Source organism: Sorex fumeus, unplaced genomic scaffold (genome assembly GCF_029834395.1).
Source record: "Sorex fumeus unplaced genomic scaffold, SorFum_2.1 ptg000007l, whole genome shotgun sequence".
Lineage (NCBI taxonomy): Eukaryota > Metazoa > Chordata > Mammalia > Eulipotyphla > Soricidae > Sorex > Sorex fumeus.
Window position 1 is genome coordinate 19,192,510 of NW_026606064.1, and position 23,845 is coordinate 19,216,354.

The 23,845-nt window shown below is 48.6% G+C and overlaps 1 protein-coding gene across 2 annotated transcripts in view; it reads right to left on the reverse strand.

Annotated features, from left to right (window-relative positions):
• Window positions 1-453: 453 nt before the first annotated feature.
• Window positions 454-23,845, reverse strand: part of LDLRAD3 (low density lipoprotein receptor class A domain containing 3) — a 283,792-nt gene continuing 260,400 nt past the window's right edge. For both annotated transcript variants that reach the window (XM_056136987.1, XM_056136978.1), the window contains exons 5-6: window positions 2,192-2,537; window positions 454-807 (exon numbers count right to left, since the gene is read on the reverse strand). In XM_056136987.1, coding sequence (XP_055992962.1) covers window positions 567-807; window positions 2,192-2,537 — 587 coding nt within the window. In that variant the 3' untranslated portion in view covers window positions 454-566. The remainder of the gene's footprint in view (window positions 808-2,191; window positions 2,538-23,845) is intronic.

A 23,845-nucleotide genomic window follows, 5' to 3' on the forward strand; every position in this document is an offset into this window, starting at 1 on the left:
GACACTGCTAGTTACCAAAGGGGCAGTAACTCAAGATAGAAGTTTTCTTTGGCCGAACTGAAAGCACTGGCGAGACTCATTGCGATGTGGTGTTGGCAGCAGGGCCCAGTCCTTGGCCAACCGTGATGCCTCCGGGTAGGAACCTCTATCCACAGCCCCTATAATGGAACTCGACAGGACCAATCCCCCAAGAAGCATCCACACAGGTGCAGGAACACTGTCTCTCAAGGGGGACCGAAAGTCCCTTTATCCCATGGCCTGAAAATCCGTGGGCTATTTCCAACGCCAGGTTCCGACGAATGTGTCAAGTCAAGCTGTGGTCCTGGGGGTTCCCGCTGCCGCCGAGATACACGGTTATCAACCAAGGTCAGAAAAGAAAAAAAATACTGGTCGCTCTCTAAAGAACAACTCTGAAATCTGAGGGAGGAGGGGAATAGAGAGATGTCCCCCTGCTCCTCATCGCTCCTTGAGCACCTGGAAGAGTGAGCTTCCCATGAGTGCAGGTGGTCAGCAAGGTACCAAGTCAGAGCAGATGAACCCGTGTGGACACTGTGTGTTCCGGGATGTTATACTTCTTCTTCGGGGCCTGCGCTGAGCACTAAGTCCCTGGGCTCCGTGGCGTCCTCGGCAGGGCTGGGCTGCCTGGGCCTGTGGCCTGGGTCTTCCACACTCAGGAGGCTGCTGGCAGCCTGGGAGCTGGCACTGTCAGCACTCCCTGACCGGGATCGGTAAGGGGGCAGGTCTGCTTGATTCAGGGACTCCGTGTCAGAAGAGTAGGGTGGTGGAGGGAGGTCATACCATGCAGGTCTGCAGAGAGAAAAGACAGGAAGGTTGGGGAGAGAGGGGGACAAGAGTGCGTTAGAGCCAACTGCAGAAGAAGAGGAAGGAGGCGGCTTTCCCTCCCAATCCAAATCAAGCCTGGGAGCTGCAAAAACAGTGACCTGCAACGTACCCCCTCCCCCAATCCCCAGTTCTGTGCCTGGACTGGCTGGGGCTGACTGGATGGTGATTAAGCCTCTGGGTGAATGCAGTGTGGGGGTGCCATGCTTCAGTCAGAAGCCACAGGGGCTGAGAGACAGGGCAGGGGTTTTGATGGAGCCTCTGACATTTCACAGAATTTGGGGGTTCTTCCAGAAAGCTCACTGGTCACAGAAATCAGAAAAGACATTTCATTTATTGGTTTTCCTCCGAAGGCTGAGTCAGGTGTCATGCCTCCAACATCCTGTGGGCAGTGGGGTGGAAACTGAGGCAAGGTCTGTGATTTGCCAAGGATCACATATCATGAGAAAATATTTGATGGCACTAGAAGGATAGAACTTGGATCAGACATGTGCCAGGCATGTTCCTTAACCCCCACACCATGTCTCCAATCCTGCAGACTCAGCAGTTTAACTCCACACCAAATGCCCCAATGAAAAGCCAAAAGGAGTGGGTAAGGTTCTGCACCCACTCCTAACATCTCTGTGAGGAGAGCCTGGGCCACTGCCCTGGAAGTTCCCTGCTAGGAGGGAAAAGAAAGGTTGAACATTTGGAGACTAGTCTATCCTGCAAAATGCCACCTTCCCCTCAAGGTGTGGCATCCCCCTGGAAGATGTGTCTGAAAGTGGGTAAAGGACCAAACACGATGGACTCTCAGTATCTGTATCGCAAACCATGATGGCCAAATGGAGGAGGGAGAGTGAGAATGAGAGTGAGAGTGAGAGGGAGAGAGGGAGGGAGGGAGAGAGAGAACGAGAGAGAGAGAGAGAGAGAGAGAGAGAGAGAGATCTGAAAGTGAGTAAAGGACCAAACACGATGGTCTCTCAGTATCTGTATTGCAAACCACGATGGCCAAATGGAGGGAGGGAGGGAGAGGGAGGGGGGATAAAGAGAGACAGCGAGAGAGATACAGAGAGAGAAAGAGAGAGAGAAAGAGAAAGAGAGAAAGCACCTGCCATACACAGAGGCAGGGGCAGGCAGGCTGGAGGTCAACTAGGGCCACTGGTGGTGGGAAATGTACACTGGTGGAGGGATGGGTGTTGAAACACTTGTATGACTGAAACCAGATCACAAAAGCTTTGTAACTGTATCTCACAACAATCAATTAACAAATAAAGTAAAATGAAAAATTAAAACCCCTCTGTGAACTGGGGCCCATTCCCTAACACCAACCCCCAACCCCCCCGCCCCCCTCACCCCAAGCTTCACACACCTTTGATCTAGCAGGGCCTCCGAGTAGGAGGGTGGGGAGCCCACCTCCGAGGCATTCTGCTCGGCCTGGCTGGCCACGTACTGGATGCCGTTGTTGACGTTGTAGGTGACGTTGCAGTGGTGGGGGTGGTCCAGGACCACCAGGCGGGAGAGCAGCACCGGGTGCTGCAGCCGGTGCACAGGCAGGGTCATGAGGTTGTTCCGCTTCCGCTGGTGGTGCAGGACCAGCGCCAGTAGCGCCACCACCAGCACAAAGATGACGGAGCTGCCGATGATGGCGTACGTGATGCTGGGGTAGTATACCAGCTGGTTCTCCGAAGTCACAAACACCTGCCCGCTGCCTGGCTCTGTGGAACAGAGAAGAAAGGAGAGAGGGTGACCCACAGTGCTCATCCTTTGGGTTCCCAGCTGGTGTGTGGACGAACCCAAGGGGTGGAGGCATACATGAGAGTTATCTGACCCCACCAATGCGACAATCTGCAGGTCCCTCCAAACCTGTGTGCCAAGCCAAAAAGAGAAATAAAGGACCCCGTGTCCATGCACAATGACATTTACATGAAATGTCCTGCAAAGGCAAAGGCATGGAGGCAGTATACCAATTAATGGGTGCTGGGGGTGACAAGGGACATCCACTGGTAACACACATGTCTGGGGGTGCATTTAGAACCGGCATGGCAACATAAATTTAATCACATTTACTAAATTCATCGAATTCCGCCCGCACGGAAGAGCCTGGCAAGCTATCCGCTGTGTATTCGATATGCCAAAACCAGTAACTACAACTGGTCTCATTCACCTGACCCTGAAGGCTTCACCGACATGGCAGCACTGAGAAGGATGAGAAAGGAGAGGCCGACAAAATCTCAAGGCCGACCTAGGCTGCCACAACGAAGGAAGACAAAAATGATCGTCTGTACTTTCAATGCACGTACGCTAGCATCAGATGCATCCATCGAGGACCTGATGGTACAAGCGCGAATGATCAAGTACGACATCATTGGTCTGACCGAGACAAGAAGACACGAATCTCACCATGCCGTTTTCGACACTGGAGAAGAATTGTTCCTCGGAACATGCGATAAAAGAGGTGTTGGAGGCGTCGGTGTCCTTGTCAACACAAACTTGGCCAAGAGCATTGATTCATTTGAATGCCTAACAACCCGAATCGGACGTTTACATTTGAATAGATGTGGCTCACTGCCTGCAGTTTCTATCTTCGTTGTCTACGCACCAACATCTCATTATGATGAAAGAGAAATCGAGAAGTTCTACATGGAGCTAGAGAAGTTCTATAAAGAAGACCACACCTTCTACAAGATCATTGTGGGTGATTTTAATGCCAAGATAGGACCGAGAAGATCAGCTGAAGAACTTCACATCGGAACCCATGGCCTAGAATGGAACGAACAGGGTGAGAGACTGTCTGAGTTCATCATGTCGACCAAGACCATTCATGGTAACTCACAGTTCCAGAAGGCAGAATCTAAACGATGGACATGGGAGTCTCCCGGTGGACGATTCCACAACGAAATAGACCACATCATATTCAATCGACGGTTTTGCCTGACTGATGTCGCTGTTGTCCCAAAATTTCGAACGGGATCGGACCACCGTCTCCTTCGTGCAAAATTCTACTTCACAGAGCGGGGGGAAAGGGCTGCAAAGTTCAAAAAGAGAACTCCCAGAACGACCACCAACTGGGAACTCTTTGGTACTATTGCGGCAACATGGGAAGATGCCATTGTTGACAACATTGACGAGGAATACGATCGACTGGTTCAGCACCTCCATGAATGTGCGAGGAACGCCAAGAGAGAGATAGCCACAAAAAGTCGCCTATCTTCGAAAACTCTTGAGCTAATTCGCCAGCGTGGTTTGGCGCATGCCTCAGGCAACCGCAAGCTAACGTCCGAGCTTGCAAAGCAGTGCAGAGATGCGATCAAGGAAGACCTCAAAGAGAGAAGAGCAGAAGTACTGGTAGATGCGGCAGAAGCCGGGAAAAGTATTCGTAACGCCCGCCTGTCCTTCGCCAACTATAAGACCAAGATGACTGCCCTCCGACGTCCTGATGGATCCATCACATCCTCCAGAACGGCAATGGAGAAGATTATCCATGACTTCTACTCAAATCTCTTCGATAGCCATGTCCACTTGCCGACATACCAAATTCCACAGGATGGGTATGTCGTTCCCAACGTTCTCCCTTCCGAAATCCGACACGCCATTTCGTCAGTAAAGAAGCAAACAGCACCCGGCCCAGACAAGGTCAGACCTGAACACCTGAAGAACCTGCCGTCAGTACTCATCAATACACTGGCTCGGCTCTTCACTCGCTACCTGTCTGAATGCAAGGTTCCATCTCAATGGAAAACCAGCAGGACCGTACTACTGTTCAAGAAGGGAGACATCCATGACATTGGCAACTATCGCCCGATCTGCCTATTGTCTGTCATCTACAAGTTGTTCACTCGAGTCATCCTGAATAGGATTGGCAGAACACTAGATGAAGGACAACCATGTGAGCAAGCAGGGTTCCGCAAAGGATTCAGCACCATCGACCATATCCACACGATAACCAAACTCATTGAGGTTTCTCGGGAGTTCAAGATGCCGCTCTGCTTAACGTTCATTGATTTAAAGAAGGCCTTTGATTCTGTTGAGACGGAAGCGGTCATTGAAGCCCTAGCCAATCAGGGCATTCAAGCCCAATACATCAGGATCCTCCGTGAGCTGTATTGCGGATTCACTACCAGGATCTCACCATTCTACAAAGAAGTGATCGTTGATGTCAAGAGAGGGGTGCGGCAGGGTGATACCATTTCACCAAAACTCTTCAGTGCCACCCTCGAGAACATCATGCGACGACTGGAATGGGAAGGAATGGGAGTGAAGATAGATGGTAGGCAACTACACCACCTCCGCTTTGCTGATGACATTGTTTTAATAACACCAAACATCAGCCAAGCGGCACAAATGCTGGCCGACTTTGACCGTGAGTGTGGAAAGGTAGGACTACAGCTGAATCTTACGAAGACAATGTTTATGAGAAACAGCCTTGTTCCTGACGCCCCATTCGCTCTCAATGGAACGACCATCTCCGAATGCAACAGCTATGTGTACCTAGGTCGAGAGGTCAACATGACAAATGACCTGGCACCCGAGCTGCGCAGGAGGAAGAGAGCGGCTTGGAACGCCTTCAAGAACGTCGAAGAAATAGCTAAGAGGACGAAGAACCTCCGGCTCCGGGCACATCTCTTTGATTCCACTGTTCTTCCTGCATTAACATATGCCTCAGAGACCTGGGCCCTACGCAAACAAGATGAGAACGCCATTCAGGTCTCCCAAAGAAGAATAGAAAGAGCTATGCTTGGAATATCACGTTTCACTCAAATGAGAGAACGAATCCGGAGTTCTGACATCCGTCGACGATCAAGGATCAGGGACGCTGTCTCATTTGCCAAGGTGTCGAAAATCAGATGGGCTGGTCACGTAATGAGATTTAAAGACGACCGTTGGACTAGAGCTGTTACTGATTGGATTCCACGGGATGTCAAGAGACCGCGTGGCCGCCCACCTACCAGATGGTCAGACTTCTTTGTCAAGGTCATGAACGATCGGTTTGAGGCCCTCCATGTTCCCGGAGCGAAGAGATGCCATTGGGCTACACTAGCACGCGACAGGGACAAATGGAGACGTTACTGGCGCCCGCTCGAGCAAATCGACGACTAACGGGAAGTTAAGTGACTTAAGTGATTAAGTGACTAAATTCATGGATGCTAACTGCAAACAGGTAAATTCTATGTTACATAAATGGTATCCCCAAATAGTAGCTTTAAAACAGTCATGAGAAAACCTAATCCCCAGTGAATAATTCTTGTGGCAGAAATCATTTTTCCAAGTGAAACTTAGGTAAGGTAAAAGGTAAAGGCCCTCCCGTTGATCGTCGATTTGCTCGAGCGGGCCCAGTAACGTCTCCATTGGAGACTTTGTTGTTACTGTGTCTGGCATATCGAATACTCTCGGTAGCTTGCCAGGCTCTCCGAGAGGGGCGGAGGAATCGAACTCAGGTCGGCCATGTTGGCCGCTTGTAAGGCGAACGCCCTACCGCTGTGCTATCGCTCCAACTTATAACAGAATAAATCATCTAGGTGGGTGTGAAATTCCACATGTCTGCAGAGGACTGAGTCAATGACAAGCCCCAAGCCATACCTCCTAGAGATCCTACAAAGTCGGGGCTCCGGGCACAGAGATGGGAGCAGAAGCCAGTCCAAATGTAGACCTTAGCACAGCAGTAGGGCATTTGCCTTGCGTGCAGCTGGCCTGGCCAAGCCGAGTTCGGTTTCTTCGCCCCTCTCGGAGAGCCCGACAAGCTACCGAGAGTATCTCGCCCTCACGGCAAAGCCTGGCAAGCTACCTGTGACGTATTCAGTATGCCAAACACAGCAACAACAAGTCTCACGATGGAGATGTTACTGGGCTCGCTCGAGCAAATCGATGAACAACAGGAGGACAGTGACAGTGCCCTTTGGAAAACGATCTACTTCTCTGGGCTGCAAGTCTTCACTGTAGATGAAGAGCGTCATCCTCACCTCTCTGGGCTTCGTGAACAAGCAAGGCACGAATAAACAGAAAGCATTTAAATCAGGGTGTCTTAAATGTCTTGCACTTGCCACCCCTCTTTACCTGAGAAATTGTTTTTACAGCCCTGGGTATCTAAGTATATGTATCTAGGCACATACAACAGGCATACAAATCAAACACTTACTGGTCACAGATCATAAAGACATTTTTGAGGTTTTTCTGTCACTCCCCCATTCGGGGATGTGATCCATCGGGAAGCCTCAGCTGTCTCGGGACACAGCAGGGATGGTGCTAAGTGGTCCCAGCAGCCAGCTCCCTGTGTAACTGACAGAGCAAGACAAGCTCTGCAGGGAAACTGCAAAGCACAACAGACCCAAGCAAGGGTCTGCACTCAGCTATTGCCAGTCCTTTTCATTTTTGACTGGGGCCAAATGCAGAGGTCACATAAAAGGAAGCATTTGAACCATTGACATGAATGGTTCGTGGGAGGTAGGGGGTGGGGCATTAAGGCGATTCATCATATGGTGCATCCATCCTTGACCTCCATCTGCAAAACTTTGCACCATGCCTGTGATTAGCATTTCCATTGCTTGCACCACTTCTGGAGCGGCGTTGGGGCTTGGGGAAGCCCCCCTTTTGGGAAGCCAGTGTTGGGTAAAGGATGCAAGTTGCTCCTCACCAGCAAGATTCAATCCTCCAAAAAAAAAAGGGGGGGGGCAGGGAATGGGTCTTCACATGAATAACAACAGGTCCTAGGTCCTTAAACTCCGATTTTCGTGGAACCACGTGCAGTTTTAAAAAGGCCAGCGGGAGCTCTTGGAAATGGATGGAATGTCTGCCACCGCCGCTGTGAACCAACTCACTTAAGACTTGGAAAGCAGGCGCGCTCCAGGTCTGCCGGCGTTGGCAGGCGCGCCGCGGCCATCACACTCGCTGCAGAAATTATGATGTTCCATAACTCAGGGGCGCCTGATCTCGTCCTTGCTCTGTGTGTAAAATGTCATCTTGTAATAATTCATTAACTAGATTCACTTTTCTTAAGAGCTTAATGAGCCTGCCGGCCAAACTGCTAATATCGGAGTTGCCTGGGACCCGAGATCCAAGTGCATAATCCATGGATAATGAAGTTTCCATTTATTCTGGCTGTCCCTCAAGCAAATGCCCTTATGCTCCACTGTCAAACAGCTTGCGTTCCTGTCCTGTAGCGACTGCTGCTCCTGCATTAATTCCAGACAATCTGGTGACTACCCTGAGAGCACCGTGCTTCTGGAACTGCCAGAAGCTCCCGTTGTCTTTTTGCCTGACTCTGGCAGGAAATGGGTGGGGGTGGGGGTGGGGTGGGGGCGAGATTCTTCTTCAGGTCATCCCAGATTTTGCACAGGGATCCCAGCAGCTTCCTAGCAGATGGCAGCACTCTGACTGCAGAAAAGGAACCTCTTTCTCCTTCACACACAGGCATTCTGGGCTGGCATGGGGAAGGAAGCAGCTAACTTCTGTCCTGATGTTCCTTCGCTTGGAAGTGACTTATCTCCTCCAGATGCAAACTAATTTTTTTTTTGTTTTTTTCTTTTTTGCTTTTTGGGTCACACCCAGTGGTGCTCAGGGGTTATTCCTGGCTCTGCACTCAGGAATCACTCCTGGCGGTTCTGGGAGGACAATATGGGACTATATGGGATGGCAGGGATTGAACCCAGGTCGGCTGCATGCAAGACAAACACCCTGCGTGCTGTACTACCACTCCGGCCCCGCAAGCTGAATTTTGGACAGGATGACTTTTTGTTTGTTTTGTGAGGCCACATCTGGTTGTACTCAGGCCTTATTCCTGGCTCTGTGCTCAGGGATCACTACTGGCAGTGCCTGGGGATCGAACCTAAGTATCAGGCATTGTTGCACTGTCCTCCCGTTGTTGTTCATTGATTTTGCTCCAGCAGGCACCAGTAACAGCTCACAACAAATTGTGAGACTTGCTGTGACTGTGTCTGGCATACCGAATACATCACGGGTAGCTTGCCAGGCTTTGCCGTGTGGGCGAGATACTCTCGGTAGCTTGCCGGACTCTCCAAGAGGGGCGGAGGAATCAAACTTGGGTGGGCTGCATGCAAGGCAAACACCCTACCTGCTGTGCTATCGCTCCAGCCCATAAGGCAGAGCTTTTTTTTTTTTTTAAATTTTTTTATTAGTGAATCACCATGGGGCACAGTTACAAACTTATGAACTTTTGTGTTTGCATTACAGTCATACAATGATCGTTTACCCATCCCTCCACCAGTACCCATTCTCCCCCATCAATTTTCCCAGCATCCCTCCCACCACCCCCACCCCATCCCCCACTACCCCATCCCGCTTCAGCGGCAGGGCATTCCCTTTTATTCTCTCTTAAGGCAGAGTTCTTGCCCAGGCTGTATGATCACTCTGGAGGCCCCAGGAGACTAGTCTGCAACTATCAGATTGACAAAGCAAAGTCTTATTTCACATTTCACTGGCTGGGGGTGGGGAGTAGGGGAAACAGGCAGAATTCTGGTGCTTTGCTGGAGGGAATGTGGTTGCTATATGCAGGCTATGAGATTCACTATATATCCTCGTTAAAAATGTGCAGAGCTTTGAGCCAGCTATATCTCTCCTAACAATCCCTGAGAAATTAGATGAAAGGGGTCAACTGTAAGGTGATAGACAGAACCTGGCTTTGGGGGGAGGCGCACATCAGGTATTATATATACAGATGTTGATTTATAACCTGTACACCTGAGCCTGTATAATCAAACAACATTATTGCATTTTTAAAAAGGCATTTATCATCGTCACACAAATGAGAGAACTTTTTTTTTTCAACGATCATATTTGCCTACTAACTCTCTTCCTCCTTCCCTTCTGGCAACATCAATTTTGTTCTTATTAAAAATAACTTTTAAACAGAAGTATTCACTGAAGCATTACTCATTATTGCAACAAATATCACAAACTAAGTATCTATTAGTTGCAGTCTGGCTAATTAGATGATGGTGTATCCCTACAATAGTACACTTACTTAACAAAAATTAGGCAGATGGTGCAAACCGAAACCTGTGAGAGGTAAATAGAAAGTTCTATAGAAAATGGATAAAATCATCTCTAGCAAGACACAACCGGTAATGCTGGTAGTTCCTGGGGAAAGACAGAGAATTTAAGAGACTTGTTTTTCTTTTTTGTTTTTTCCTCCCAAAGAGGAATCTAAAGAGCTATGCTTGGAATATTACGTTTCAGGGCCCGCTCGAGCAAATCGATGATCAACGGGAGGGCCTTTACTTACTTACTTACAAGTGAGAGAAGGAATTTGGAGTTCCGACCTCCACTGATGATCGAGAATCAGGGACACTGTCTCATTTGCCAAGGCGTTGAAAATCAGAAGGGCTGGACATGTAATGCGATTTAGAGATGACCCTGGACTAGAGCTGTTACCGACTGGATTCCACAGGACATCAAAAAAACGCATGGTCACCCACTTATGAGATGGTCAGACTTCTTTATCAAAACCCTGAATGAATGGCTTTAGGCTCTTTGTGTTCCTGGAGCAAGCAGACACCACTGGGCTACACTAGCATGCAACAGGGATGAATGGAGACATGACTGGCACCTGCTCGAGCAAATCAATGAGCAACAGGATAAGAAGTGATACAAGTGATTTGTTTTTTGGCCACACCCAGTAGTGCTGAAGGCTTAGTCCTGACTCTGTGCTCAGGGATGACTCCTGGCGGAGCTCAGGGGACAATATGGGATATCAGGGGCTGAACTAGAATAAAGCAAGTGTTTTATCTGCTGAACTCTATCTCCAGCCCCATTTTTCATTGTTTACATTTTCCTGCCTTATACCACTTGCACTGTATCCCTGATGGGTAGTTACAGGTGGGGCTGGGGAGATGCTCAATGGGCTAGAGTGTGTGCTTTGCATGCAGGTGCCCCAGTTTTGATTTGAGCACTGCATGGTTCCCCAAGCAATGCTGGGAGCTACCACCAAGCACTGCCAGGTGTTTTCTCAAAACAAAGTAAACCAAGAAAAAGATAGATAGGTGTGTCCCCCACTGTAGAGGTATATGTGTCTCTGCAGTGCCAGGAAGACAGTTCCTTTTTCTTTACTGCTTTCCTCCTTCTCACCCATGTGATATATGGCAGACAGTTCTTTGTGACGCCTGGCCCCGTTGTCGAGACTCCTTTGTGAACAATCACCGAGGACAGCTCCAAAGCTACTAAGCCTGACCTCTAGAGCCCAGAATTCCTGAACATTCTAGGATGTTCAAGATTCCTTCAAATCGCCTATCATTCACCTGAATCAACTCCTGCGTGCCTTTTGCATGAAAATGATTTTTCAGTTGACTTTTCTCTAACGTATTTATCTTTAAGTCAGGTTTGCTGAGGGATTTTATTCCCTATAACATCTGCCCCTTTAGAAAGCCTACTCAGATGAGATTTTTTGACTTATTCATTTGGGGGCCACACCTAGCAGTGCTCAGGGACCACTCCAGGAGCACTGTTTGGGGGTTGCTCCTGGTGGTGCTTGGCGGGGGGTGGAATATGTGGTGCAGGTACATATTTCTGAGGATGAGTGTAAAGTGCATCCTCCAAGTCCATTGGGCAATGCCTTTAGGTGAGTTACGACAACATGAAGACACTTCAGCCACACCTTTGTATTCCTTTCCAGAGCTCGCCCTGTGCTCCCTCATAGTCCCTCTCTTTTCTCTCTCACAGAAACCTCAAGTCTGTGATGAAGACAACACAGTCACTTCAAACAGGAAGTCACGTTAAGTGAACACATACAGAGCTTGCACCCGGCAGAGGCATCTAGTGTGTTCTTCCACACTTCTGTCAGAATTTGCTCTTCAGTCCTTTTGACTGCTGAGTTGTTGTCCATGGTGGGAAAGGACCACACAGCTGGGTCATTTGGTTATCAGTCAAGGGAGGAAATGGGCTTATTTCTGGTTCCTGGAATGTATAGTTTTGTGTTTTCAACAAGGTATTTTTCTGGGGGAAAGGAGGCTGCCCCCTAAGGAAGAATATATTTAGCTTCATAAGAATAGGTCAAGATGCTCTTCAAGGTAGATGTTTTAGGCTTGCCCAGTGGTTCTGAGTCTTCACCAGCACTTAATGTGACTCATCTCTCAAATAGGAGCAAGGCAAATGACTCATCTCTCAAATGTCAACAAGGCAAATAGTGCACAGTTGCCTAATGCTATTTCCCAGAGGCAAATGACCTTGAGCATCTGTCTTCTTTGGGGAAAAGCCTATCTATTTGTTTGGGATCACACCTGGCAGCCCCAGCTCCTTATCCACTGTATTACTTCTCCAGTTCCTCATGCCCAATTCCACATAGGACTGGTGATGTTTACTGGGTAGGGAGTAACTCAAAAGATCTGCAGTAAGTCTTTTAAATGTACATTTCTTTCCAGCAATGTGTACTGGACATGTTTTCTCCCACTCTGTGGTTTGTCTCTTTGATGACTTTACAAGGTCCTTTAGAAGACTTTTTTTTAAATGAAGCCTATTGTGTTAATTTTTCCTATGTTTTTTGTTTTTGTATTCTATCCAAGAAATCTCTGCCTACAAGACATTTCACAGCAGCAGCTCTTACATTTTCATCTATGATTCACCAAAAGTTAATTTTTGTTTATGGTACAAGGTGAAGTTCAAGCTTCATTTTCCTCCCTACTTTTGGATATCTAATTGTTCTAGCTACATTTGTTGAAAAGCCTGTCTTTTTCTATTACCTTGGCACCTTGGTTGAAAACCAATTGACCATACAAGTCTGGATCTATTTCTAAACTCTATATTCATTTGATTGAGCTATAAACCAATCTTAATGCCAACAAGTGTGTTGATAATTGTAGCTTTATAGTGAGTCTCAAAATTATTGTGAATCCTGGATGCTTTCTTTTCTTCTAAATTAAACTTTATTTCTGATTACAAAAATTCACTAAAATAAATTCACTAAAATATAGCAATATTTAAGGCAGAAGAAAAAAAAACCTGTCCTCTCTCATAAAACTACTAGAAAAAAAAGTCCTACAGTTAACAATTTTGCTCAGGTCATGGGGTTGGAGATTTCTGTTAAGGGCCAGATAATAAATATTTTATGCTTCACGGGTCAGTTTCAGTGGCAACTACTCAACTCTGCCTCTGCAGCACACAATTATTCACAGATAATATGTCAAGGAATGAGTATTGTTGTATCCTAATTAGACTTTAATTACCTCCACAGGCGGCGGGTCAGATTTGTCCCACTGGCTAGAGATAGTGACAGTGTAGTACAGATGCATCAAAATTATTGTCTTTTTGTGCACAAATATACGTACAATTGCCCACTTTCTTTCTTTCTCTATCTCTCCCTTACACACATAACCTTTCCTTCTGACTATTATTTCTGCATAGCCACTTTCTGCACACCTTTGCTAAAGAGTACTGAATAACACAGAAACATCATCTACACTCCTATGTTCACTGCAGCACTCGTCACAAAGAGCCACAGTCTGGAAACAACCAAAGTACCTGAGAGCAGAGGAGTGGATAAAGAAACTATGGTACATCTACACAATGGAGTACTACACAGCTGATAAGAAAAATGAAGTCATGAAATCTGCTTACAAATGGGAGGACATGGAGAGTATCATGGAATGAGTCAGAAGGAGAGGGGGCAGAAATAGAATGTTTACACTCATCTGCAGATGATAATACACAGTATGACATAATACCTAAAGGTAGTAGAAATAAGGGCCAGGAAGTCTGATCCAGGATAGGAAGCTGTATACAAACAGTGGGGGAGTGGAGTTAGGTCAGAGAAGAGACCACTATGACAATGGTAGTTGGAAATGATCACTCTGGACAAGAACTGTGTGCTGAAAGGAGGTAAAGCAATATACATGATACCCTTTCAGTAACAATACAGCAAATCAGTGCCTAAAATGAAAATAAGGGGTGGGGGGAGGAGAGGGAGAGAGATAGAGGGGATGAGAGAGGTGGGGGGAGACAGAGAGAGAGAGAGAGAGAGAGAGAGAGAGAGAGAGAGAGAGAGAGAGAGAGAGAGAGAGAGAATGTACCTGCTATACATAGAGGAGGGGAGGGGTTTGGGAAGGGGGTGTGGACATTGGTGGTGGGAAAGATGGTGAAGGGATGGGTGTTGAATCATAGTATGAGTGAAGACAAATTATGAACAGCTTTGTAAATGTGTCTTACACAATGATTCAATTAAAAAATTTTCAAAAAAAATGTGTTCCCATACAACCTCCTCAGGCAGGGTCATTACTGTAGGAAGAAACACACTGAGAAAGATGCCAACGGTAACATTCAAGCAGAAGAGTGAAGACTGGACTGTTTCAGTGCGTGATCCCACTTCCTCCTTACTTGCCAAGAGGGAAACAGAAGCCCAGAGCGGTGAAGAGTCTTACTGAAGGTCACACAGCAAGTGAAGGGCACCACTCAGCTCTGTGCCCCTGAATGGGAAGCCAGGAACAATACCCAACATAAAAAGTCATGCTCTTCCCTCTTCCCTTGTCCGGATTTCCTCTCTGTCCCCCCCCCCCCCCCGCCCCTTCCTACGTTAGCAGTGGGGATCCCTCCTCTAGTAATTCCTATGTTAAGTCTCCATCTTGGATTGACATACTCTGAAGTGCCATTTCTGTGAGCTGGCAAGAAGAATTTCATGAAAAAGGGGATTGAGCTCACACAGGTATTGAGAAAAACTGGATTCAACAAAGCAAATCTCTTAGCTGTCCAGGCAGTAGGATCTGCAACTGATCCTTGGCATGTCTCAACTGGGTAACGGAGGACAAGTTCCTTTCCCTCTCTGTGCTTCGGAATCCTCATCTGAGAAATGAGCAGCAGAACTCATCTCACAGCATGTTATTCTTCTTCCTTTAAATTTTGGGTGTTCATACCTGGCAGTGCTCAGGGGCTGCTCAGGGGACCGTGTGGTGCTAGGGATGGAACCTGGGTCCCCTGAAAGCAAAGCATGTGCTCCAGTCCCTTTCATCATTTCCTGGCACCACCATAAGGACTAACGAGTGTTCACTAGTCTGGCCACCATGGTGCTCCTAAGGAGAGCTGGATGGTGAGACAGCACCCACATCCTGTCCCACAGAGGCGACTGTCCAGTCTGGGAGCTGCCATGCCCAAGCTCATCCCTGACCTCTGGGCATATTATATAGCATGCTGGAGGCAGCTCTGGAGTTGAGGCTGCCAATGTTGAGACAGGAAAGTGAGGAGTGCGTGCCACAGTGCTCAGCTTCCAGCCTGCCCTGTTATTCAGCCGCTCCCGAGTGTGAAATGAGAGATGCCGTGCAGAGAGCTGCCTGGCACCCGGGTACCACAGGAGAACAAGCGCTCCAGGTCAAATACATGAGAAACCCAGGCCCTCCCCTCCCTGCTCTCTGGGCCCGAGGCTCGCCGGCCTGACTGCTGACTGCACAGTCGCCCGACATCTGCCTGTTAAGCTGGTGACTCGGGAAGTGCTGAGTGCGTGCGCCTGGAGCTTGGGAGTGCAGAAAACTTCCTGAATAATTTAAAGAAAGAGGGCTGATAACAGAAGCATTACAAGTGGGGCTCTCCAGGGGGACTTTTATTGACCGTGAACACATTAGCAGCTTCGGGAGATTCCAGAAAAATCCGAACACAACCACAGGAAGGACTTTTGCACACACCAGGGACAATGAGAGCACCCCATGGACGCTACAGAGACGGGCACCAGGCGTAGCTGGGCACCCCCAGGACAGTTCCTTCCCTGTATCTGCCAGCTCACAGAAATCGCACTTCAGGATATACTGATCAAAGGGAGATGGAGACTTACACTGGAATTACTGGAGGAGGGACTCCACTGCAAAAGTGGGAAATGTGTGTGTGTGTGTGTGTGTGTGTGTGTGTGTGTGTGTGTGTGTGTGTGTCGGGGGAGACAGAGAGGAAATCTGGGCAAGGGAAGAGGGGAGAGCATGACTCCTTAAAGTGGGTGATGTCGTACAAGTGAACATATTCCTGGACTGCGCAGCCACATCTTTACCCATTCTCCGTAGTACCACACCACATTTGATGGGGTTCAAATAGTAGGCAACACATCACAGAAAAAAAAAATATATAGCACAGCGGGTAGGGTGTTTGCCTTACAAGCGGCCAACATGGCCGACCCGAGTTCGATTCCTTCGCCCCTCTCGGAGAGCCCGGCAAGCTACCGAGAGTATTCGATATGCCAGACACAGTAACAACAAAGTCTCCAATGGAGACGTTACTGGGCCCGCTCGAGCAAATCGACAACCAACGGGAGGGCCTTTACCTTTTTTACCTTTACTTATATTTATATTACTTTGGTTGTGCTTTGGGACAGGGATTGGAGCTTGGAACAGAAACATTCCAAATTTGGTGGTGGGAAGGTGTAATGGTGGTGGAATTGGTGGTGTAAATATTAAATGTAATCAAATATTGTGCTAAATAAAAAATAAAATAAAAATAATTAAAATAAAAAAATTTAAAAATATATCATAAAGTGGGTGATGTTCCTGGCTTCCCATTCAGGGGCACAGAGTCCAGTGGTGCCCTTCACTTGCTGTGTGACCTTCAGCATGACTCTTCACCACTCTGGGCTTCAGTTTCCCTCTTGGCAAATAAGGAGGAAGTGGGATCATGCAAGAGGTCTAATCTTCACTCCTCTGCTTGAGTGTTACCCTCATCATCTTCCTCTGTGTAGTTCTTCCTGCAGTCAAGACTCTGCCTGAGGAGGTTGAGCGGGAACACATGTCACCTGAGCCACCACCGTCCAGGAAAGCTCTGCAGGGCCCTTGCCGTGCCAACCAGGTTACACTGGGCCCCAGTAAGACTCCAAGGAAGGGGGAACACCTCTTCGGGAAGGGTACAGGAAAGCAAGCAGAGGCTTACAAGCACCACAACCAAGGGTGTGAGACCTCGAGCCACGGCAACAGCAATGACAATGACAAGGAAGGGGATAAACTAAAAGATAACAGGAGTTGAATCTGGTTCTGGGCAGGCCTCTGCACACAGTCCAGCCGGACCCGGTGCCCAAGTCTCATGCTGCCCACCAAGGCTTCCTCCACCCTGTACCACAGTGCTGCCGGGTTATCTCTGAAAGCCGTATTCGAGCTCCAAACTGTCCCAGCAGCATCCCAAGGACTTGATTTGTGGGGTTGCAGCAATAGCACAGAGGGTAGGGCGTTTGCCTTGCAAGTGGCTGACCTGGGTTCGATTCCCAGCATCCTATATGGTCCCCCGAGCACCGCCAGGAGTGATTCCTGAGTGTATGAGCTAGGAGTAATCCCTGTGTGTGACCCAAATCGGTTTGTACGGAGCCCCCCCCCCCCCCCAGGGCATCCAGGGCTAGAGAAATCTTGCCCCCATTGCCCCTGGCTACCACCCCTGCACTTCCTCTGCAGCAGACCCACTACCTCCTCCCTTGGCACTGGGCCCAGCACATATCTGGTTCCACTTGGTCTTTGAGCACTGCTAGGGAAGGCCCTCGAGGTACCCCAGAATCACCGGTGCAACCCTTGACCTCCAGAGCACTGCTGAGAGCCCCCTGGGCCAGGCAGAAATGAAACAAAAGAAACAAAACAACTAACTCCTAGACTTGGTGACAAAGTTGATGAGGCTGCCAGAGGGAAGAGGGTGGAGGAAGGAGGAGGAGAGGGGTATGGGGGGGTGTGTGGCGTGGGTGGATCTGGAACTCGGGAGTGGTGGCAATTATACATAAAATACAGGAAAGTGGTGGAAAGCTACAGGGAGGAAAAGCTAAGAGAACACAGAGAAATGAAACACAGGCCCACATGAGTGCTCAAAGCAGAGAAGGGAAATGCACTCCCCTCCCCCCATAGGGAGATCAGCTGGGGCTTTGGGGGGTGTTCAGAGAACTGAGGGGCATGCTCATTTTTCCATGGTCAGACACATGCTGGATGGAGCAGTGCTGGGGATTCGGGGACCCACTGGCCCAGACCTACCCTGGGATAAAGTCGGGCGGTGGGTGAGGCCCTGGGATCTGGAGTGCCTCCCTCCCCCCAGAGTCCCCACACTGCAGCTGAGGCTACCTGTTCAGAGGACACCATGCAGGGACCATCGTGTTTTTGAGGGGGTGGGATCACACCTGATGGTGCTCAGTGGGACCACCGGGAGTGCTGGGGATTGGAATCAAGTGCAGCTCATGTCAGGCAAGAATCCTGGCTCTGGAACAGTGTAAACCACACTGTAACGCTGTGGGCGCAAGACTTTCTGTTTATGAGAAACAAAACAAAGCAAAGCCAACTTGGGGTCAGGGGCGAGGGCTTTAATCCCGCTGAGGATCCCTATTCCAAGCACATCTCCTGTCCCAATTTAGACGTGGCCTGACAAAGTTTAATTTAAAGGGCACACCGGCAAAATGACTGAATCAAGAGAGAACGAGGAAAACTCCGTCGAACTGTTACCATAGCAACCCCAAGTTTCTAAAATTAACCAAAAGGATGGTGATGGGAAATGTAGGGGCCGGCCTGTCCAGCATCAGAGGGACCTGGGCTGAAAGCCATCCTGGCCCCCGCCTGGCCAGAGGGAGCCATGGAGGGAAGGATGACTCTGGGGTGGTCTGAGCCAGCAGTTGGAGTGCTAAGATGCAATTCAGAGAGAGAGAGAGAGAGAGAGAGAGAGAGAGAGAGAGAGAGAAGGGCGATATCGGAGATGAAGAAGTCCTAGAACTAATGCTGGGGTGGGGGGAGGCAGACAGTGCCCTGGGAATTCTCTGATGTGCTTATTATAAGAAACCAAAGGGGTCCTGCCAGGCTTATCCCTCACTGATGCCCACCGCTGGGCAGTAGGTAGGGCACATCTCTACAAGGCTCACACCTTCATCAAGTGCTCACCAGAGGCTGAGGTCCCGGCCAGGGCCTGGGGAGGGAGTCAGCCCCAGTGAGTCCCAGCCTGGCTCAGGGCTGTGGTCTGTCTCTGGTGGAGCCTGTTCTCTGCCTCTGAGGAGGAAGGTCCCTGTCATACTCCAGGGAGTTAGGTGGCGAATGCCTCTTGTCTCGGAAACAGGCTCATGGCAATCACAGAACTGGCTGAGAGTTAAGAAATGTCATTTTGGCTATTTAAGGTAGTGAGGGACATTTTTAAGAACAAGAACATGGATGGCTATCAAAACTCCGTGATGATGTTAATAGAAAGCTAGGGGCTTTGTGGCTTTTTCAGAATTCTGCTCAATGGTGTGGCTTTAAAAGGGTTAACAGAAGGATGCAGTGAACCCAAGAGGGGAGGGTAAGATGGGTGTGTGTGGCAAAAGTCCTTTGCTGCCTCTTCTCTAGGGAACCACAGAAAGCTAATGCCAGTGAGAGCTAGCAGGGGGGAGAAACAGCAGCTTGACAAGAGTTCAAGTAAAAGATCAAGGCTCTCACAATTCCATCTATGCCAGGAGAAAACCTGGGAGGCACCTCTCTCCTTCTGGGGCTTGGCGCGGCCCCCACCAGCTCAGGTTCCCATCTTGGACATCCTGGGCGGCTCCTTTGGGGAGGTGCTTAGTATGAGTATCTTTGCCTCCCGGAACTTGCTGAATCAGGAGAGCTGCGTGGAATTACTCTTTCTATTGTTCACTGTCCCTATTTACCTGCCGAATTGGGTGGAAGCTGCAAAATTAAGTGCTTAGCAGACATTCTTTGGAGTTCAATGGTCAGTTGGTTTCCGGTCAGCTAATAAGGCTTGGAAAGTTACAATACAATGGCTCGTGGAGCCTGCAGTGTCAGCGGTCGGAGCAGAATGCAGCTCACTCAAGCGGGAGGCAGGGAGCAGCCAGGCTTGGAGCAGTCTGTGTGCGCTGGGTAATCACAGACAAACAGCACTGCAGAAAAAAGCAGCCCTCAAAGTCCTCGGAGAGGAAAACCTGTCTACCTCGGGCGTGCCATCGTCACCGCAAATAAAATCTCATTAGTTAGGGCTGAGAAAACAAACACCATCATCAAATATCAATTACAATCCTGCCAGGCCAATCTCCAGTCACCCGAGAGCCGGGAGCTGCGCAGCGGCTCTGTCTTTCTGTTGCATACCCGTCCAACACCCGGGCAGGTCCTGCCTGTCTGGCTTCCAAACCTGGGGGACAGGTGGCCACCCTCGGTGCCATGGTACGCCCCCCACACATGCCCAAGCGCCAAATGCAACGTCCAGCCTAGCTGTGTTGCAATCCGCCATCTGTGGGGAGTGAACAGACGGCTGTGCTTTGTACTCAAAACCCAAACTCTGAACAAAGGCTCCAGAGGTTTCTCTCACCTGGCCCTGAGCTCTTCTATACCTCGATCATGAGCCAAATGCCCCCCAGCACCTATGCTGGAGCCAGGGGTCCTCAAACGCTGACATCAAGTCCCTTGTTCATAACTAAGGTGGTTCTGGCACACACCCATGTCCATTCATTTGGGGTTGTTGGTATACTATCGACAACTGTACTTAAACGGCCCCCAAGTGGCACAGTGTGCTTAACCCTTTCATTTAGGTTCATTAGATATTGCCTGTTTTTTTTTAAAAGGTTTTTTGGGGCCATACCCGGTGGTGCTCAGGGCTTACTTCTGACTCTGTGCTCAGGGATCACTCTTGGTGGGCTCTGGGAACCATGTGGGGTGCCAGGGATTGAAGCTACATGCAAGATAAGCACCTTACCCACTGTCCTATGGCTCTTCTAGGGCTGCTTTCAAGCTGCAAAGGCTGAGCCCACAGTCAAAAGAGTGGAGCCCACAAAAATCTAAACTATTGACCGTCTGGCCCATACAGTTCTATTTCGAGTCTTTGCCTAGACCAACACTGTAATTAAGTATCAACCTAGGAGATACAGGAATAGCTCTTAGCTACCAACAGTCTCTTCAGGAAGTTACTCGGATATGCAAAAAGCATCAGCATGTGATCAGCTGTCTGGAACCACCACAGAGAGTGAAAGCAGAAAGCAGGAAGCTAAAAAACGCAGCACAGCCCTTTCTGGGCATGTCTCCATGGGCCTAATTAGCACCCTGGGTACCTGCGGAACAGGCTACTGAATTGTGCCACTCTTTTTTTTTTTCTTTCTTTTTGAGTCACACCCCGCGATGCACAGGGGTTACTCTTGGCTCTGCACTCAGGAATTACTCCTGGTGGTGCTCAGGGGACCATATGGGATGCTGGGAATTGAACCTGGGTCGGCTGCGTGCAAGACAAACACCGGATCCACTGTGCTATCACTCCAGCCCCTGAATTGTTCCACTCTTACCCCCACCCAGGAAACAGCTAGCTCAACTTTCCAACTCGGACATGAACTACCCCAACAGTTAGAACTCTGCTTTCGGCCGCCATCACCTCCCTGAGTTGGGCAAGGTCTAGCTTGGCTTGGAGAGGTGCTGGGATGTCTCAGCTCTCAGTGATCCCTGAAATGAAGCCTGGGAAAAACATTTTGTGTTTCGTCAAGACAAGACACTGCCACTCCCCACACCAACACCACAGGGCTGCCTGGGCAGCAGGCAGGCTGCTGACCTGGGCTGTTCCATTATGGATGAATATTGACAGGGTGACTGAGTGTGAGAAGACTCAATGTCAGCAGCTCAACGTTTTAAAGAGGACATAATCACTACAAGTCTTCAGGGGCCGCTTCAAATTCCACAAGGCTCTGTCCAGAGGGCTCTGGACATGCCAGACCCGAGAGCGCAGGCAGCCTTCCGCGCTAATGGGGTCAGGTTAAAACAAGTAAGTGAGGCGCTCCAAGTCACCGACACCGTCAGGAACCTGGTTGGTCTTCTGGGGAAGTGAATATGAAGACCTCTACAGACCCAGGGGATGGAGAGGAACTCGCATGTGTGTCCGGCACCTGGGTTCTGGGTTACGGCTCTGAGGGACTGGGGACTCCAGAGTTCCTATGATGACATTGGCTTCAAAAAAATTCCAGTTCTGAGGCTGGAGAAGATAGTAGAGAGGGTAGGGAGTTTGCCTTGAATGAGGACGACCCAGGTTCGATCCCCAGCATCCTGTATGGTCCCCTGAGCACTGCCAGGAGTAATTCCTGAGTATAGAGCCAGGAGTAATCCCTGAGCATTGCTGGGTATGGCTTCTCCCACCCTTAACTCCCCCCAAAAGAAAAATTCAGTTTCTGAATAGGGAATCTTGATGGGGTTTGTGACTCAAAAGATGAAAAGCATTTGCAGGATGAGACTGTTTCTCTCTCTGTCTCCTGGCTACCAGAACAGAATTCCATCCCTCAAGACCACCACTGGTGCCAGTTTTTTTTCCCCCCTAGGGTGGGAGGAAAGCTTATGCTTTGTGCTCAGAGATCACTCCTAGGAGAGCTTGAATGAAACCCAGGTAGGGTGCATTCAGGGCAAGTGCCCTACCTGTTTGTATACGTACAAAGGCTCCAGGACACATCAGGAAACATCTATTATTTTTAATATGCATGGTACTTAAGGAAACTTTTTCCTACTTAATAAATTCCATCAATTTATTTTGAAAAACTATAGGTGCCATTCTGCCTAATAAATATCCCACTTCCATATGCCATGTTTTTATTTTTTTAAATAAGTGTTTTATTTTGAGATCAGCTTAGATTTACAAAAGAGCTGCAAAAAAGAGTTACAGAATTTCCACTTCCCTGAAAACTAGATCCACTTAATGTTAACATTTTGCTCAACCACAGCTGTCCAAAGAAAGCACTACCTGGGAATAACAATGGTGCTGGCTAGGATGCACATTTTGTCAGTTCATCCCTCCCCCGCCCCCCACTTCCTTCTTTTTTGAGCCACACTCAGCAGTGCTCAGGGCTTACTCCAGGGCATCTCCTGGAATCTCCCCTTGCATTTGTCTCCTGTCCTGTGCGACACTGTCTCAATCTTTCCATGGCTTTCAGGGCCTTTATACTATATTGGGGGGTGGGGATACACTCAATTATGCTCAGGGCTTACTCCTGGCTCTGTACTCTGGGATCACTCATGGTGGGACTTGGGGGACCCTACAGGGTATCAGGGATCGAATCTGGGTCTGCTGTGTGCAAAGCAAATGCCCTACCCACTGTAGTATCACTCTGGCCCCAGGACTTTGATATTTCTGAAAAGAACTGAGGTGTTATATACTACTCTCAATTTGGGTTTTTCTGATGCTGTTTCATGACAGAAGAGAGGATGCATACTAGGGAGAAAATAGAGGTCCATACTCCCAGTGTACAAAAGGATGGGCTGTCCTGATGTTTACTGATGATGTTAACAAGAGCACTTGCTTAATTTCAGGTGGTATCTGCCAAGGTGCTTCACTGTCAAGTTACTATTTTTTCCCCATTGTAGTTAATAAGTATCTTGGAGAAGAGCCTTTAAAACTATGCAAATACCCTGTTTCTGTTTAAACTTTCACCCACTAATTTAGTCATCCATCAAGGACCTTGCTTGCCGCAGTAATTACTGTGTTGTTCTAATGGCGATTTTCTACTTCCCTCCTTACTTTTACAAGCACTAATTGGAATTTTCCCGGAATGAGGATCTTCGCCCATCCTCCCATTTATTTATTTAGTTTCTGACATTCAATGAATCTCAACATTTTTGATCTCATAGCTATCATTCAGTGCTATTATTCTTATTTTTGCAGGGGCCAGTGGTAGGTGGAAATGGGGTGCAGCTTGCCTTGTGGCCATTGATGGGGCTTCGAGGGTTATACCTGGTGCCTGGTACTGTTGTGCTGTGCTGGGGGCCCCTAGGACCACCCTATGTTGTGGGGGGCACACAGTCGCAGGAAGGGAACCCCGGGTCTCATGTGTTTTACACCTGAGCTTCTCCCCAGTCCCTCAATACTATTATCATTATCATTTTTTTTTGTTCAAGTGGCTCTAACTCTGACCACAGGAAACACTTTTCCTGGTTAGTTCCTGTAACTTTTCAATACACAGCTCCAGTTCCACTGGTTTGATTGCGATCTACTTGAGCTGGCAAAAGCTGCTTCTGCTTCTTTTTGTATCTTTCGTATCTTCCTTTTGTAAGCTCTGGTGGTGGAATCAGTTCTAACACATTTTAAACCTAGCCACACTGTGTGTGGTATGTCGGGATGTGCAGAATCAGAATCCACTTGATGGAAACTTATTAGAGAACCTTTCCATTTTATAATATTTTAT